At 40.9% G+C, this 18,506-nt stretch overlaps 2 protein-coding genes across 10 annotated transcripts in view; both read left to right on the top strand.

The window, feature by feature from the left end:
* LOC124873741 (oocyte zinc finger protein XlCOF22-like) overlaps window positions 1-18,506 on the top strand; it is a 138,012-nt gene that overhangs the window by 7,576 nt on the left and 111,930 nt on the right. The window lies entirely within an intron of this gene.
* LOC124873764 (zinc finger protein OZF-like) overlaps window positions 1-18,506 on the top strand; it is a 46,631-nt gene that overhangs the window by 8,403 nt on the left and 19,722 nt on the right. For 2 of the 8 annotated variants that reach the window (XM_047374706.1, XM_047374710.1), the window contains exons 3-8: window positions 8,689-8,754; window positions 8,877-8,932; window positions 9,324-9,368; window positions 9,458-10,210; window positions 12,215-12,359; window positions 17,164-17,213. Coding sequence is in view for 5 of the 8 variants with exons in the window: in XM_047374710.1 (XP_047230666.1) it covers window positions 8,689-8,754; window positions 8,877-8,932; window positions 9,324-9,365 (164 nt within the window). In the remaining 3 variants the exon portion in view is untranslated. Of the gene's footprint in view, window positions 1-1,124; window positions 1,346-8,040; window positions 8,112-8,355; window positions 8,457-8,552; window positions 8,609-8,688; window positions 8,755-8,876; window positions 8,933-9,323; window positions 9,369-9,457; window positions 10,211-12,214; window positions 12,360-17,163; window positions 17,214-18,506 lie in introns of those variants that run through there. The other 6 variants (XM_047374707.1, XM_047374711.1, XM_047374708.1 and 3 more) reach the window with 5 other exon arrangements.

Here is an 18,506-nt window from a genome sequence, read left to right as displayed (position 1 = left end):
ACTGGATTGTTCTACACCAATAGCACATAATGAGCATAACTTAAAGAAAACTCAAAACATTAAAAAGGGTTTGTGTTTGTGGGTGGTTTAGATGTCTCAATAAAATAGGTCCTACTTCAATATTGACATTGAGGGTCACAGCTGAAGGTCATCAACATTTTAAAGATACAAACAAGGGCTGGAGCTTAGTGTTCAACTGTAGGTTTGTTTTGTGCAAACATTAAGGCAGACCGTTGGCTGTCGAGGATGTGCACCACAATTATTGGCACCCATGCTTTGTCCATGAGGCCTGAAGTCCTGAAGGTTTTAGATGTTCCTGCTCCTACACAATAGCTGCTCTGATTCTGACCATGGAATGACCTCCTCAGTGGATCATCAGGTCTTCCAGAGGCCTGTTAATGAACTGCTCACTCTAACTGGGCTCAGCCCACAGCTTTTCTAGAAGACGGAGGACTGGAACAACCATGGTAGAGGCTGGATTTTCTGTCTGAACCGTTAGTTATACATCATTAATGACCCATTTTTAGTTGGGGGATTTTTTTCCACCTACTGAAAGTTTGACAAATTAAAAGATAGATCGATCCAAATCTTTTATCATCCACCTAAAAACAATAAAAACTTATTGAATTCTATTTAAAACATCTTTAAAAGGAGATAATAGAAATGGTTCAGGGTACTTGATCTATAATTCAGTTCATTCATTAAACCACTTGTTCTTCTACATTTTTGACCCAAATGTCATGCAGACAAATGTTTCTAGTCGGCCCAACATGCAGGTCTGAACAGGACCTTCGTCTCTTTAGGAGACGTCTGAGGAAAGCAGAATTTTCAGGGTAAACCTGAATAAACTGTGATCTGAACACAACAGTTGGATGTTTGTCTAGAGAAGCAAAGTTCAAACTGTTGCTGTCAAATGATTTTCTTTTTTCTTTGTTTTTGACATTTTGTTCAAGTTTTCTAAACCAGATGTGGAACCCTGCTGTGTTCTGCTGGGATTTACAAAAACTCTTTATGTGGATTTTCAGTCTTAACCTTAGTTTTAGTTTTGTGGGGACGTTTAGCTTAATATTAATATGAATAATGAGAAAATGGGAAATATTAAAGTTTGTTGTTCTTTTCAGCAGTTTCTGTCAGGAGGGATGTTCAGGAAAAATGACTCAATAAACATTAATGGCTGATTATTGGAGGATTTCTGACTGAAGAAGAATTTAAGTAAATTGTCATAAATGTTTTGCTTTATCTGGTTTTCTACAGATTGTATTAAAATGATTCATGATGTGAAATAATAAAAGGACACATTTCTCTGTATTTAATAAGTGACAACTATTAAAATGCATTAACAGTTTGGGTGTTTTGGTGTGGATTAATGCTGCAGTAAATGATATTAATGTACATCAACAGTAGTATGAATAACCGGAAAGCACCCATCACGTGTCCAAATAACCATGGCAACGGTGCTGTGACAGCCAAAGAACTGGTTCCTTTCGGCAGAAAAACGCTAAGACTGTGTTTGCAGATCATGAGGGATGTTTGTGGTGAAAACCCAGCAAACAAACTAAAGCTACTTGAGTGACATCAGTGACTCAAACCTGATTGAAAGTCTGTTGGCTCAAACCCATTTAGTTCTACAAAGTGTGTATCTAAACCAAACAGCGCCATCTAGCTGCTGCACTGAGCTCAATCATAGCTGAATGCTGATCATCATGTGGTGACTATGTCTCCATATCTCTATCAGGAAGACTGTCACCACACACTATGTGAAGAACTTTAAATTTATACAAACATTCAGGACGTCACATAAAAAGATAATCTAGAAGGCGCCATCACCACGGAGGTTTGTTCCCAACACAACTATTATTATTATAATTATTATTATTATTATAGTATTAAGGAATCATGAGCTGAGGCCATCGTTGCATAAGTGAAACACACAAGGAATTTGACTCTGGTACACTTTGTTTGGGTTCTTTTTGGGGGGTTGTTGTTTAATGCTTTATAAAAGATATTTATGGATATATCTTTATGTCCTTAAACACACATACAGGGGTTGGACAATGAAACTGAAACAGCTGGTTTTAGACCACAATAATTTATTAGTATGGTGTAGGGCCTCCTTTTGCGGCCAATACAGCGTCAATTCGTCTTGGGAATGACATATACAAGTCCTTCTCCAAATATTAGCATATTGTGATAAAGTTCATTATTTTCCATAATGTCATGATGAAAATTTAACATTCATATATTTTAGATTCATTGCACACTAACTGAAATATTTCAGGTCTTTTATTGTCTTAATACAGATGATTTTGGCATACAGCTCATGAAAACCCAAAATTCCTATCTCACAAAATTAGCATATTTCATCCGACCAATAAAAGAAAAGTGTTTTTAATACAAAAAACGTCAACCTTCAAATAATCATGTACAGTTATGCACTCAATACTTGGTCAGGAATCCTTTTGCAGAAATGACTGCTTCAATGCGGCGTGGCATGGAGGCAATCAGCCTGTGGCACTGCTGAGGTCTTATGGAGGCCCAGGATGCTTCGATAGCGGCCTTTAGCTCATCCAGAGTGTTGGGTCTTGAGTCTCTCAACGTTCTCTTCACAATATCCCACAGATTCTCTATGGGGTTCAGGTCAGGAGAGTTGGCAGGTCAATTGAGCACAGTGATACCATGGTCAGTAAACCATTTACCAGTGGTTTTGGCACTGTGAGCAGGTGCCAGGTCGTGCTGAAAAATGAAATCTTCATCTCCATAAAGCTTTTCAGCAGATGGAAGCATGAAGTGCTCCAAAATCTCGTGATAGCTAGCTGCATTGACCCTGCCCTTGATAAAACACAGTGGACCAACACCAGTAGCTGACACGGCACCCCAGACCATCACTGACTGTGGGTACTTGACACTGGACTTCTGGCATTTTGGCATTTCCTTCTCCCCAGTCTTCCTCCAGACTCTGGCACCTTGATTTCCGAATGACATGCAGAATTTGCTTTCATCCCAAAAAAGTACTTTGGACCACTGAGCAACAGTCCAGTGCTGCTTCTCTGTAGCCCAGGTCAGGCGCTTCTGCCGCTGTTTCTGGTTCAAAAGTGGCCTATTCGTTCAGAAATGTCTTTCTGTGTCTTACCCTCTTGCTTGAGGGTGTCAATAGTGGCCTTCTGGACAGCAGTCAGGTCGGCAGTCTTACCCATGATTGGGGTTTTGAGTGATGAACCAGGCTGGGAGTTTTAAAGGCCTCAGGAATCTTTTGCAGGTGTTTAGAGTTAACTCGTTGATTCAGATGATTAGGTTCATAGCTCGTTTAGAGACCCTTTTAATGATATGCTAATTTTGTGAGATAGGAATTTTGGGTTTTCATGAGCTGTATGCCAAAATCATCCGTATTAAGACAATAAAAGACCTGAAATATTTCAGTTAGTGTGCAATGAATCTAAAATATATGAATGTTAAATTTTCATCATGACATTATGGAAAATAATGAACTTTATCACAATATGCTAATATTTTGAGAAGGACCTGTACAAGTCCTGCACAGTGGTCAGAGGGATTTTAAGCCATTCTTCTTGCAGGATAGTGGCCAGGTCACTACGTGATACTGGTGGAGGAAAATGTTTCCTGACTCGCTCCTCCAAAACACCCCAAAGTGTCTCAATAATATTTAGATCTGGTGACTGTGCAGGCCATGGGAGATGTTCAACTTCACTTTCATGTTCATCAAACCAATCTTTCACCAGTCTTGCTGTGTGTATTGGTGCATTGTCATCCTGATACACGGCACCGTCTTCAGGATACAATGTTTGAACCATTGGATGCACATGGTCCTCAAGAATGGTTCGGTAGTCCTTGGCAGTGACGCGCCCATCTAGCACAAGTATTGGGCCAAGGGAATGCCATGATATGGCAGCCCAAACCATCACTGATCCACCCCCGTGCTTCACTCTGGGTATGCAACAGTCTGGGTGGTACGCTTCTTTGGAGCTTCTCCACATCGTAACTCTCCTGGATGTGGGGAAAACAGTAAAGGTGGACTCATCAGAGAACAATACATGTTTCACATTGTCCACAGCCCAAGATTTGCGCTCCTTGCACCATTGAAACCTACGTTTGGCATCGGCATGAGTGACCAAAGGTTTGGCTATAGCAGCCCGGCCGTGTATATTGACCCTGTGGAGCTCCTGACGGACAGTTCTGGTGGAAACAGGAGAGTTGAGGTGCACATTTAATTCTGCCGTGATTTGGGCAGCCGTGGTTTTATGTTTTTTGGATACAATCCGGGTTAGCACCCTAACATCCCTTTCAGACAGCTTCCTCTTGCGTCCACAGTTAATCCTGTTGGATGTGGTTCGTCCTTCTTGGTGGTATGCTGACATTACCCTGGATACCGTGGCTCTTGATACATCACAAAGACTTGCTGTCTTGGTCACAGATGCGCCAGCAAGACGTGCACCAACAATTTGTCCTCTTTTGAACTCTGGTATGTCACCGACTACGCCAAAACAAATTCCTTGTATGTCCAAAAACGTACTTGGCAATAAAGCTTTTCTGATTCTGATTCTGATTCTGATAATGTTGTGTGCATTTCAATATTTTGAGCAAAACTGTGCTCTTACCCTGCTAATTGAACCTTCACACTCTGCTCTTACTGGTGCAATGTGCAATCAATGAAGACTGGCTACCAGGCTGGTCCAATTTAGCCATGAAACCTCCCACACTAAAATGACAGGTGTTTCAGTTTCATTGTCCAACCCCTGTATATAAAAAGGTACATTTGCAACATCTGTATGCTGTTGTTTTGTACTCTATTAAATGTTCAACAGAGAAACAGTGTGGGGGAAGAAACTGTCTCTGTGGCGGCTGGTTTTAGGAGACAGCGCCACCTGGAGGTAAAAGTGTAGATTTTAGCTGCCCGTTTCATGACCGTTGACCGGTATAAGTCCTGGATAGAGAGAAGGTCAGCACTGATGATTCTCTCTGCAGTCCTGATTGTTCGTTGCAGTCTGGACCTGTCCTGTACTGATGATGAGCCAAACCGCTCTGAGAGCAAAACTCCTAGGCTGCCATCAGCTGCACCTTCTTGGAAGTTCTCACATGTTCACAACATTAAATAGACCTAAAATTCAAAGTGAAAGTGGGACACAATCCTTAATAATTAAATCTACAACTAATCATGAGTTAATTCCAACTTTTTAGTTTTGTCATGTTGGAAAAGAGAAGGAGTTTTAATGCACACAAACACTACCAAACCAGCACGGTTCCCCCTCACTGGTCCCTCCCCCGTGGCCTGTCAGAGCTCCAAGGTTGTCCCCACACCAACAGTTCTCTGAGTCTACAAGTGTCTGTCTTTGTTTCAACCTGATTGTGCAATCATATGGGGTTCTGGGATATTTTATTAAGTTTTGCCCTTTTAACTCACTATTAGCACTTTGTATTTTCTCCTGTCTACCTGAGGGAAAAATAAACCTAAGAGGTTTAAGACCACATTAAGTAAAACGAAGAAGTAGTGATAGAAGACACTGAAGAATCCGATGACATGTACATTAAAAGCAGAAAAATATGTATCTATAAACATAAGAAAAATAAAGGTTTAAATACAACAAATGAAACACTGTCAAAATGTGATGAGATCCTTTCATGTATCCATGCAGAAATTAGGAAATTCCCATAAAAGAAAATACAAATTAATAAACTATTCACATTCTGAGGCAAAGATTGGGTATGCCCATCCTAGAGTCATGCATTATTTCGTTTTATGTACAGAAGTATTTACCATTGTTGTGAATAAAGAAATTACATATGAAAAATTATTCTTTAAAGTATCAAACATTATGAATGATTATAATACACAAATATGAAATTAAGAAAGGAATGGAGGATGATTTTTATTAGACATATATCAATGATTGCTGATTGACGTGATCTTACACTGATGACGAATACAAATGCAATAAGGTTTAATTTTCATAATGTTCTACTAAACTTTGTTAACCAAGTTTATATGTTAAAGAAATAATGTTAATCAATGTTGATGTATGAATAGATAGGATGAAGGTAAAACATGATGGTTTTGATCTGAAGTTAATGCTGCATCTAAAATGCAGTAAGGAATTTAAACGTTGAGTAAGCAGAGAATGGAGCAGATGCTGAGAACTTACAAAAGGTCCCTGAGTAAAAAAAGGAACTATTGAGCAGATGGCTCCCGGCCCGGAGTCGGACCCAGGACCTTCCTGCTGCAAGGTAACAGTGACACCAACTGCACCACCGTGCAGCACGAAATATATTTCATTTTCCATTAAAAATTAGCTTTAAAATATAAAAGAATTTTCATGTAAAATTTTTACCTAATAATTGAATTTATTGTTGAGGATATTTTTATGTAATTCCAGCTGTTTTTTTTTTCATAATGTCACTTTACAACTGAATGACGGTGGGGACCCTCTGACATAATCTGAAGAGAGTGTGTTGTCCCCCCTCATGATTATAGATAAATAAATTGCTGAAAGCGACACAAAAGTATATAACAGGTAAGCGTTAGTGGGTACTTTGACCCATTATTTCTCCAAAAATCTACACTAAAATTATTAAATATTTATTTTTTACATAAACATGTATGTGAAAGTTGTAAATATTTCATTAATATAAATGTTCTTAAGGTTACTTTTCTGTTTTCCTCTTAATTTCTCAGCTAACGTCGGCTGGTGTGACTGTCGGCTCACTGGACCACAGTGAACTGTGCTGGGTGACAGAAAACATAACAGCAGTAACCCTGATGGTTATACCAGACACCAGTAATATCTTGAGTGCTGTGTTCTGAATTTTTCATGCGGACACGGTGCTCAATGGCTCTTAGGGGATCCACAATGGTGGCGTCGATGCTAACATTCTGGAGAGCAATTATCAACATTACAACTCAAAATACCATATGATAAATTATTCCCCTCAGTTTGATCTGCTAAGGTAACCAGGGCTGAATGATAAAATCTCCACCATCCTTCCTAAACCTTCAGGTGGCGCTGTAGCTACACAGATACCCAGGAAACTAACCTCTATGTAAGGCTCAGCCAATGAGGATGCAGCTCCAGCCCGTTGATGCTGATTGGCCCACAGTCATTCAGTTGTAAAGTGGAGTTATGAAATAAATGGCCTTGAGGAAAATCACACTTATAAAATAAAAGCTGGCTTTAAGAAATAATAGCTGACATTTAAAAAATGACATTTTGAAACAAAAAACTGCTGGGCAATAATTTCAATTATTAGGTAAAAATTTTATTTAAAATTATTTTATATGATAAAGCTGATTAATAATGGAAATGACATATATTTCATAATAATGAGCTGATAATTGAATATGCATTCAATTATTTCACAATTTCATTGTCATATTAAATCATGCGCGTGTTTGTCAAGCGGAGGCGGAAAGTCTTCAGACTGATCTGATTGGCCGGATTTTCATTTTAAGTTTTCTGGGGATAAAACTAAAATAATGTTTTTCACACTGAAAAGAGTTGATGAATCAAGTTGAAATTATATGGTCAGAAGTTGGAAAGCGTTAAACAATTTAAATTTCCTGGGTTGTGGTTTGATGAAAGAATGGGGTGTCCACATTACATCACAGAGCAGGTGCATTTATACAGAGACTTGATTACACACAGGTGGATTCTATTTATCATCATCAGTCATTTGGGACAACATTGGATCATTCAGAGATCCTCACTGAACTTCTGGAGTCAGTTTGCTGCACTGAAAGTAAAGGGGCTGAATAATATTTCACGTCCCACTTTTCAGTTTTTTATTTGTTAAAAACGTTTGACACATCCAATAAATTCCATTCTACTTCATGATTGTGTCCCACTTGTTGTTGATTCGTCACAAAAAATTAGAATTTTATATCTTTATGTTATATATATATATATATAAGCCTCCAGCTGTGCAGCCACTAGGTCTAGAGCCTACTCTAAATGGGATGTTGCTTTGAATGGTTAAAATGTCAACTGGATAACTATTTAAACACGGTTAGTAGCATCTTCAATTCTCACCCAGACTTTCTTAGATTCATTGGATGGCATGATCTCCAGCTGTTGAGAAGTTGCAGACTCCTGATCCAAATAACAGTAAGTGAACCCATGTTGGTGTTCTTGTGAGGAGCTCGCTGGCATCATGCATACAACAGAAGACATCAATTTACAATCTATGCATTGCGAGATAAACTCTAGCTCACTACAAAAATCCAAAGCCTTTGCAACTTGCAAGCAATGTCACAATAATAAATGTGCAGTTGTACATAATGCTTTATATTGAGCACTCAATTTCCACCATGTTTGAGTCATAACTTATTTTGCATTTCCCCTTTTGTAGATCTGGTTACTAGTAACTACCGACAATCACAAATTGATGAAGGTGATTTATCAAGCAGTCTCATATGATAATATTCTGGCAGGTTTATAATCTCTGCATTGCCTCACATTGTCTTTATGACATTTTTTATTAAAGTGATAATTGGGGAAGTGCATTTGGCTTTCATCTATTTGTTTTATGATACTGTACTCTTTCAGTAACAGTCCTGTTTTGAGACATGGGGATACAACTCCAAGGTGTTTATGACATATTAGTAAGTTTGACTGACAATTCAGATTAGTTTTGTGTTTTTACTCCTAAACTATAGTGAAATGTAACTATTTGTTTCTACAGGGATGTCGGGATACAGCTCAGGGCAGTGCAACACCCCACCAGGTGTTCCACAGCAGAGACCAAATGGTATGCCATTGTATTCCTCATTAAGACACCCTATTTACTACATACATGTAAAGTGATCTATTTGTAGACATTAAATCACACTGCTCATGTTTTTTGCATTTGTTTTTCCATCTACACTTCAGATAGAACATCCACCAGTATGATCCATTGCGTTCGGTATCTAATCATGGTTGCAATGGTAAGTGAACAAGACTGTCATTTAGCATTTGTTTTGATGTGTATGTGTGAAAGGTTGGATCTCTATTCAGATGATGATCATTGCTCACGTCTTTGTTCACTCCACCTCTTTGATTGAATATTTTAACAGTTTCTACAGTTATACAATAATGTTTAGAAGCCAAACATAAAACAAGGCCCTCAGAGACTTGTTTCCTGTGTAGTTCTCTGTATTGCATTCATCTGAGTTCTCTCCTGATTGGATACAGAAAATTCCCTTTCTGTTGAAGAGCTGTAGGGAACAAACTGTTCCCTGTTGAACAAACACATTTCAACAATTTCAACAAACACGCGCACCTTACCTTTCAAAATGTGTGCAACGATTAAGTTGCATGAATGTTTGGGTTTTACAGATGGAACCACACAGATGGCCGGCGAAGACGTGCAGCTTTTGAAAGGTAAGTCTATTGGACATAGTGCATTACTCATGTTTTATTTGCAAGTTATTTTTATTTCTTACTTAATGATTTTAACTTTTCTTCTGAAGAACTTGCCATCCAAAAGATTACTTCAGTGCTCGCTGAAGAACTTGTGGTGGTGAAGGATCTGTCCAGAGATGTGCAGTTCATCAAGAAAGAGTTGGCTGAGGGCAACATGACACCAGGTGGTACCCAGGAACCAGCCACTGCATCCCTTATGCTCCCCTTCCAGCTGCCAATCGCCAGTGAATAAGATGGAGTCATTACTGATGGAAGAATCAGTCTGTCAAAAGATGGTCATTTTTATCAAATGTAGATCATTTCAGTGTTGTCTTAATCGTTCTTCCTATGGGAAAATGTGTTTAACTCAAATTCTAGTCTAAAAGTTCCAAATGTGTCACAGAGCTTGTAGATTTATGAAACGTTTTGAAATTGTCCAATATACCGTTTACATATTGACATGATCAAAATTGGGATCAGGAGAGTTAATGTAGTTAAACAAAATGACTGTCATGAACATGAATGAACACCAATATCAGTGACTGGATAAAGTACCAAACTATTTGGTCGCTCTGTGTTCATACAATAAATGATGACATGCTGTTCTTAACGCAGTGCCTTCATTTTCTTCTCTCTGAGTGAGACTGCTCGCATGGCTTTGGTAGGAGGCACCAATTCAGATAACCTGATGAGATGGATGTTGGCAGCTGCTATGACCAGCACCCTGGCCAGCCGGCTGAACTGGGCTGGAAAGAAAGACATGCGTTGTTCAGAAAGCAAGAAGCCATTCAAGGACACAACACTACAGCACTCCATGTTTGGTGAGCTTCTTCCTCTGCAAACTACTTCATATGTTAAGTTTAGGGAATGAGGCATGACTGCTGGTGATTCAGAATATAATTATGCACTTAGTGTGGCATATAGTAGAGAATTCTAATCCAACTCCTATAATGTATCACATCCTCTTTGCTCTTTCATGTCTCTTCTGTATGAAAGGCAAAAACTTTGAAAAAGTGTTATGTTGGAATAAAGTGATGCTGAAAGTGCAAGCTAAGAAATGAACAAAGGATAACGTAATTGATGAGCTTTAGAGGTGCATGGATACATCGCCTAGATGGAGTCAGGCTAGGCATTTGCTTGTCTTTCCACTCCTGTCTAACTGGATGCTCACTGTAGCTTTTGTTAATAAATCACACCTCTGTGAAGAGAGAGACTCTCATCATCAAACATCATCTCATTCCGGCAAATCACAATTTGAGTCCTCACCGTTGTTATCAATGTTTGTTTATACAGGTCCTTCTCAAAATATTAGCATATTGTGATAAAGTTCATTATTTTCCATAATGTCATGATGAAAATTTAACATTCATATATTTTAGATTCATTGCACACTAACTGAAATATTTCAGGTCTTTTATTGTCTTAATACAGATGATTTTGGCATACAGCTCATGAAAACCCAAAATTCCTATCTCACAAAATTAGCATATTTCATCCGACCAATAAAAGAAAAGTGTTTTTAATACAAAAAACATCAACCTTCAAATAATCATGTACAGTTATGCACTCAATACTTGGTCGGGAATCCTTTGGCAGAAATGACTGCTTCAATGCGGCGTGGCATGGAGGCAATCAGCCTGTGGCACTGCTGAGGTCTTATGGAGGCCCAGGATGCTTCGATAGCGGCCTTTAGCTCATCCAGAGTGTTGGGTCTTGAGTCTCTCAACATTCTCTTCACAATATCCCACAGATTCTCTATGGGGTTCAGGTCAGGAGAGTTGGCAGGCCAATTGAGCACAGTGATACCATGGTCAGTAAACCATTTACCAGTGGTTTTGGCACTGTGAGCAGGTGCCAGGTCGTGCTGAAAAATGAAATCTTCATCTCCATAAAGCTTTTCAGCAGATGGAAGCATGAAGTGCTCCAAAATCTCCTGATAGCTAGCTGCATTGACCCTGCCCTTGATAAAACACAGTGGACCAACACCAGCAGCTGACACGGCACCCCAGACCATCACTGACTGTGGGTACTTGACACTGGACTTCTGGCATTTTGGCATTTCCTTCTCCCCAGTCTTCCTCCAGACTCTGGCACCTTGATTTCCGAATGACATGCAGAATTTGCTTTCATCCAAAAAAAGTACTTTGGACCACTGAGCAACAGTCCAGTGCTGCTTCTCTGTAGCCCAGGTCAGGCGCTTCTGCCGCTGTTTCTGGTTCAAAAGTGGCCTATTTGTTCAGAAATGTCTTTCTGTGTCTTACCCTCTTGCTTGAGGGTGTCAATAGTGGCCTTCTGGACAGCAGTCAGGTCGGCAGTCTTACCCATGATTGGGGTTTTGAGTGATGAACCAGGCTGGGAGCTTTAAAGGCCTCAGGAATCTTTTGCAGGTGTTTAGAGTTAACTCGTTGATTCAGATGATTAGGTTCATAGCTCGTTTAGAGACCCTTTTAATGATATGCTAATTTTGTGAGATAGGAATTTTGGGTTTTCATGAGCTGTATGCCAAAATCATCCGTATTAAGACAATAAAAGACCTGAAATATTTCAGTTAGTGTGCAATTAATCTAAAATATATGAATGTTAAATTTTCATCATGACATTATGGAAAATAATGAACTTTATCACAATATGCTAATATTTTGAGAAGGACCTGTACAAACACTCAAATTTCTCCATTCATTGTCAGTGGGAATGTAATGTTTGTGCACACACACCAAAAGCTGGACATAGGGGGGTTAGAGTCCCTCAAAAAAGAAGAAAGGGGGGTGGAGTAAATTGTATCAGATATACACTCTATCTTCCTCACTTATTTCTGTGTTTTTCAGTTGCTGCTGTTCAACAGTTTAACCCAAAGCTGACTGACAAGGACTACAGCAAAACTGTCAAGAAGTGGCTTTGTTATGCGCCAGAGCGGGAGGGAGGCATCCCAAGGAACCAAACCCAAGTCAAGCGAACCAGAGTCAAACTTAGGTTACACACTGTTTCCATGGTTCATACAGTAAAAGGCATGGACACCATGGGCAAGTTTGTTCTGTCAGTCAAAAAAAAGTCAAATATGTTTTGCCTCTGCCACCGCTCGGGCTGCGGCACGCTTGGCCTCACGGTACCCGTCAGCCGCCTCAGGAGTCCTACAAGCCAACCACAGCCGATAGGACTCCTTCTGCAGCTTGACAGCATCCCTTTCTGCCGGTGTCCACCACCAGGTTTGGGGATTGCCGCCGCGACAGGCACCGCAGACCTTACGGCCGCAGCTACGGGCAGCAGCATCGACAATAGATGCGGAGAACATGGTCCACTCGGACACTATGTCTCCCTGGAATATGGTCAAAGCTCTCCCGGAGGTGGGAGTTGAATACATCCCTGGCCGAGGGCTCCGCCAGACGTTCCCAGCAGACCCTCACTATGTGCTTGGGTCTGCCAAGTCTGTCCAGCTTTCTCCTCTTCCAGTGGATCCAACTCACCACCAGGTGGTGATCAGTGGACAGCTCAGCCCCTCTCTTCACCCGAGTGTCCAAAACTTGCAGCCAAAGGTCTGATGATACGACAACAAAGTCTATCAATGACCTCCTGCCTAGGGTGTCCTGGTGTCAAGTGTACTGATGGACACCCTTATGTTTGAACATGGTGTTCATTATGGACAATCCGTGACTAGCTCAGAAGTCCAGTAACAAAACACCACTCAGATTCAGATCGGGGAGGCCATTCCTCCCGATCACGCCTCTCCGGGTGTCACTGTCTTTTCCCACGTGGGCCTCTTCCTGACCGCCACGTAATGTTGAAGAGGCGGTCGGGGACAGTGCCTCTAGACTGGCAGACTGGGGTGGTGGTCCCCCTTCATAAGAAGGGTGACCGGAGGGTGTGTTCCAACTACAGGGGGATCACACTCCTTAGCCTCCCTGGTAAGGCCTACGCCTGGGTATTGGAGAGGAGAGTCTGGCTGATAGTCGAACCTCGGCTTCAGGAGGAGCAGTGTGGTTTTCGTCCCAGCCGTGGAACACTGGACCAGCTCTATACCCTCTACAGGGTACTGGAGGGTTCATGGGAGTTTGCCCAAGTGGTCCACATGTGTTTTGTGGACCTGGAGAAGGCATTCGACTGTATCCCTCATGGTGCCCTGTGGGGGGTGCTCCAGGAGTATGGAATCGGGGGCCCTTTATTAGGGGCCATCCGGTCCCTGTACGAGCGTAGCAGGAGTTTGGACCGCATTGCCGGCACTAAGTCGGACCTGTTCCCGGTGCATGTTGGACTCCGGCAGGGCTGCCCTTTGTCACCGGTCCTGTTCATAACTTTTATGGACAGGATTTCTAGACGCAGCCAATGGCTGGAGGGGGTCTGGTTTGGGGACCAGAGGATTTCGTCTCTTCTGTTTGCAGATGACGTTTTCTTTAAGGTCTGCATCTAGTCAGAGACAAAAAACAAGACAGGTTTTTCCATAAATACTTATCATACTAATAGCAGTCACCAAACTAAAAATGTCCAAACTGGAATTGTTTGACACAAATTCTCAAATCTTTTCAGTCTGGCAAAGAACAGGGGTAGCAGACACAAGACCCACCATTTTGTGTCAAGTTCCTCCATTTGATGTACCCAATGGAACTTACCATACGTTCCCTCTGAAGGAAGGTATTCTTACTGGGAGCAAAACACTTGTAAATACACTCACCGGCCACTTTATTAGGTACAACCGTCCAACTGCTCGTTAACACAAATAGCCAGTCACATGGCAGCAACTCAATGCATTTAGGCATGTAGTCGTGGTCAAGACGATCTGCTGCAGTTCAAAACAAACATCATAATGGGGAAGAAAGGTGATTTAAGTGACTTTGAACGTGGCATGGTTGTTGGTGCCAGACGGGCTGGTCTGAGTATTTCAGAAACTGTTGATCTACTGGGATTTTAACGCTCTACCATCTCTAGGGTTTACAGAGAATGGTCTGAAAAAGAGAAAATATCCAGTGAGTGGCAGTTCTGTGGGCGCAAATGCCTTGTTGATGCCAGAGGTCAGAGGAGAATGGCCAGACTGGTTCCAGCTGATCGAAAGGCAACAGTAACTCAAATAACCACTCGTTACAACCAAGGCATGCAGAAGAGCATCTCTGAACACACAACACGTCGAACCTTGAGGGGGATGGGCTACAGCAGCAGAAGACCACACCGGGTGCCACTCCTGTCAGCTAAGAACAGGAAACTGAGGCTACAATTCGCACAGGCTCACCAAAATTGGACAATAGAAGATTGGAAAAACGTTGCCTGGTCTGATGAGTCTCGATTTCTGCTGCAACATTCGGATGGTAGGGTCAGAATTTGGCGTCAACAACATGAAAGCATGGATCCATCCTGCTTTGTATCAACGGTTCAGCCTGGTGGTGGTGGTGTATGTGGGGGATATTTTCTTGGCACACTGTGGGCCCCTTAGTACCAATTGAGCATCGTGTCAACGCCACAGCCTACCTGAGTATTGTTGCTGACCATGTCCATCCCTTTATGACCACAGTGTACCCATCTTCTGATGGTTACTTCCAGCAGGATAATGCGCCATGTCATAAAGCACGAATCATCTCAAATGGTTTCTTGAACATGACAATGAGTTCACTGGACTCAAATGGCCTCCAGAGTCACCAGATCTCAATCCAATGGAGCTCCTTTGGGATGTGGTGGAACGGGAGATTCACATCATGGACGTTCAGCCGACAAATCTGCAGCATCTGTGTGATGCTATCATGTCAATATGGACCAAACTCTCTGAGGAATGTTTCCAGTACCTTGTTGAATGTATGCCACCAAGGATTAAGACAGTTCTGAAGGCAAAACGGGGTCCAACCCGGTACTAGCAAGGTGTACCTAATAAAGTGGCTAGTGAGTGTACTCCTCAAAACAGTGAAGTCAAAGCTCTACTTTAATTATTTATGGGTTTCTTAATTTAATGAATGGAAGTGTAAGACTGCTTTCACTTTGTATTCATTTTGCTTTCTTTAAAGGCTCAAGGCCAATAGTTGCGGAAAGAACTGTAGAATGACCTGATAATCTGTAATTTGTACATTATGTCTCTGTTCCCTGACAACCATTTTTTTGAGTTAAAGTTGAGATACAATGCTCAAAATAGGCTTAATATGTCATGTCTTACCTCTTTTGAACTTTTAGTTCTTGCTGACGTCTGTCAGATCCTTCCTCAGTTAAAGAGCACCAACTATAAAGTCTGCATCCACCTGAACCATGAAAATTAATATTAAAACCAAACTATAAATCCTAAAACAAAAAAATAAGAAGCTTCACAAAGTACAAATAAATGACAATTTATTTTTATAGGTCATAATTTTGCTACAGCATGTTTTGCTGAAATTATCACAAATGTTGGAATCCTAATAAGCAGTAAGACAAGAATGCTTGCTGAGTGACGTGGATAAAATTAAAGCATATGGAAATGTTACTTTAATAGTGTAAATACAGGGGTTGGACAATGAAACTGAAACACCTGGTTTTAGACCACAATAATTTATTAATATGGTGTAGGGCCTCCTTTTGCGGCCAATACAGCATCAATTCGTCTTGGGAATGACATATACAAGTCCTGCACAGTGGTCAGAGGGATTTTAAGCCATTCTTCTTGCAGGATAGTGGCCAGGTCACTACGTGATACTGGTGGAGGAAAAAGTTTCCTGACTCGCTCCTCCAGAATACCCCAAAGTGGCTCAATAATATTTAGATCTGGTGACTGTGCAGGCCATGGGAGATGTTCAACTTCACTTTCATGTTCATCAAACCAATCTTTCACCAGTCTTGCTGTGTGTATTGGTGCATTGTCATCCTGATACACTGGCACCTGCCTTCAAGATACAATGTTTGAACCATTGGATGCACATGGTCCTCAAGAATGGTTCGGTAGTCCTTGGCAGTGACGCCCATCTAGCACAAGTATTGGGCCAAGGGAATGCCATGATATGGCAGCCCAAACCATCACTGATCCACCCCCATGCTTCACTCTGGGCATGCAACAGTCTGGGTGGTACGCTTCTTTGGGGCTTCTCCACACCATAACTCTCCCGGATGTGGGGAAAACAGTAAAGGTGGACTCATCAGAGAACAATACATGTTTCACATTGTCCACAGCCCAAGATTTGCGCTCCTTGCATCATTGAAACCGACGTTTGACATTGGCATGAGTGACCAAAGGTTTGGCTATAGCAGCCCGACCTTGTATATTGACCCTGTGGAGCTCCCGACGGACAGTTCTGGTGGAAACAGGAGAGTTGAGGTGCACATTTAATTCTGCCGTGATTTGGGAAGCCGTGGTTTTATGTTTTTTGGATACAATCCAGGTTAGCACCCGAACATCCCTTTCAGGCAGCTTCCTCTTGCGTCCACAGTTAATCCTGTTGGATGTGGTTCGTCCTTCTTGGTGGTATGCTGACATTACCCTGGATAACGTGGCTCTTGATAGATCACAAAGACTTGCTGTCTTGGTCACAGATGCGCCAGCAAGACGTGCACCAACAATTTGTCCTCTTTTGAACTCTGGTATGTCACCTATAATGTTGTGTGCATTTCAATATTTTGATCAAAACTGTGCTCTTACCCTGCTAATTGAACCTTTACACTCTGCTCTTACTGGTGCAATGTGCAATCAATGAAGACTGGCTACCAGGCTTGTCCAATTTAGCCATGAAACCTCCCACACTAAAAAGACAGCTGTTTCAGTTTCATTGTCCAACCCCTGTATGTCCTAATCTTAATCTTGTTATTATTAATCTGTCCTTCTTTCTGCTCCTTCTGTCAGGATTAGTGCAACGGAGGACCCCGGAATGCAGACAAGCAGGCAGCATGACGGTAAGTGAAAAGATTTAATCGTGGCATTAACAAAAAAACAAGGTGACATGATATGAAAATGTTTCCACGATAGTAACACAACAGGTGTGTATTTATGGAGAGTGAACCAGGTGAAGCAAGAAGACAGATTAGCTAGGTGCAGGTGAACCGAATAAAGTTGATTGACAGGAGAAAACAAAACGTGGCTAGAGCAGAACAGAAATCCAAGGATACAAACTATAGAAATATAACTAGAAAAACATGAAACTAAAGCATAACCAGATCCAAAAAACCTAACTTGACAAAACATGAACAAGAAGACAAAAACTAAAGCATGACCAGAAGCATAATTCAAAATCTATCAATAATAATAATAATAATAAACCAAAAACACCCACAAATCATGACACCTTCTTCCAGTTCTCATTTCACCTACAGCCATTTTAATCCAATATAACCATCTTCCTTTTCCTTCTCCATCCCACCTTTTCTGCCATTCTTCCTTCAATTTCTGTTTGATGATGCTCTCTGCATCTGATTTACTTAAATGTACTGTAATATTTATGATTTTGTGCTGCCTTCTTAGCCATCTCATTTCCTTTATCTCCAATATGTGCTGAAACCCATAAAATAAATAAAGAAATAATATTTTCTCAAAACCCTGTCCTGTCTGACCATTTCTTAATAACCTTTGAGTTTAATTTAACTGAGTACTCCACACCTGAAAGAAAATTTCATTATAGTAGATCATCAGACAATGCTGTAACAACCTTTAAAGAATCTGTTCCACTTTTAATCTCATTATCACTGAAAAGCACAATGGAGGGCAATAATTTTGTTTCTTCTCCTTCACAAATTGATTCTCTTGTTCATAGTGTTTCTTCATCATTGCGTAATGCATTAGACAATGCAGCCCCCTTGAAAAATAAGGTAATTATTAATAGGAGGCTAGCTCCTTGGTTTAATTCAGAGCTGCATACTTTAAAGCACAATGTTAGAAAATTGGAGAGAAAATGGTGCTCTACACACCTAGAGGATTCCTACTTAATCTGGAAAAATAGCCTACTGTTGTATAAAAAGACACTTCACCAAGCCAGAACAGCTTATTTCTCATCATTAATAGAAGAGAACAAGAATAATCCTAGGTTTCTCTTTAGTACAGTTGCTAAACTTACACAGAGTCATAGATCTGTTGAGCCATCCATTCCCTTAGCTCTCAGCAGTCATGACTTTATGGGATTCTTCTTAAATAAAATTGATTCTATTAAAAATAAAATCTTTGACATACTCCTGAAGATGATTACTTCATCCTCA

This window comes from Girardinichthys multiradiatus, chromosome 9 (assembly GCF_021462225.1).
Source record: "Girardinichthys multiradiatus isolate DD_20200921_A chromosome 9, DD_fGirMul_XY1, whole genome shotgun sequence".
In the NCBI taxonomy this organism is placed as follows: domain Eukaryota; kingdom Metazoa; phylum Chordata; class Actinopteri; order Cyprinodontiformes; family Goodeidae; genus Girardinichthys; species Girardinichthys multiradiatus.
Note: the sequence above shows the minus strand (reverse complement) of the source record. Positions and strands in the feature narration are given on the sequence as shown.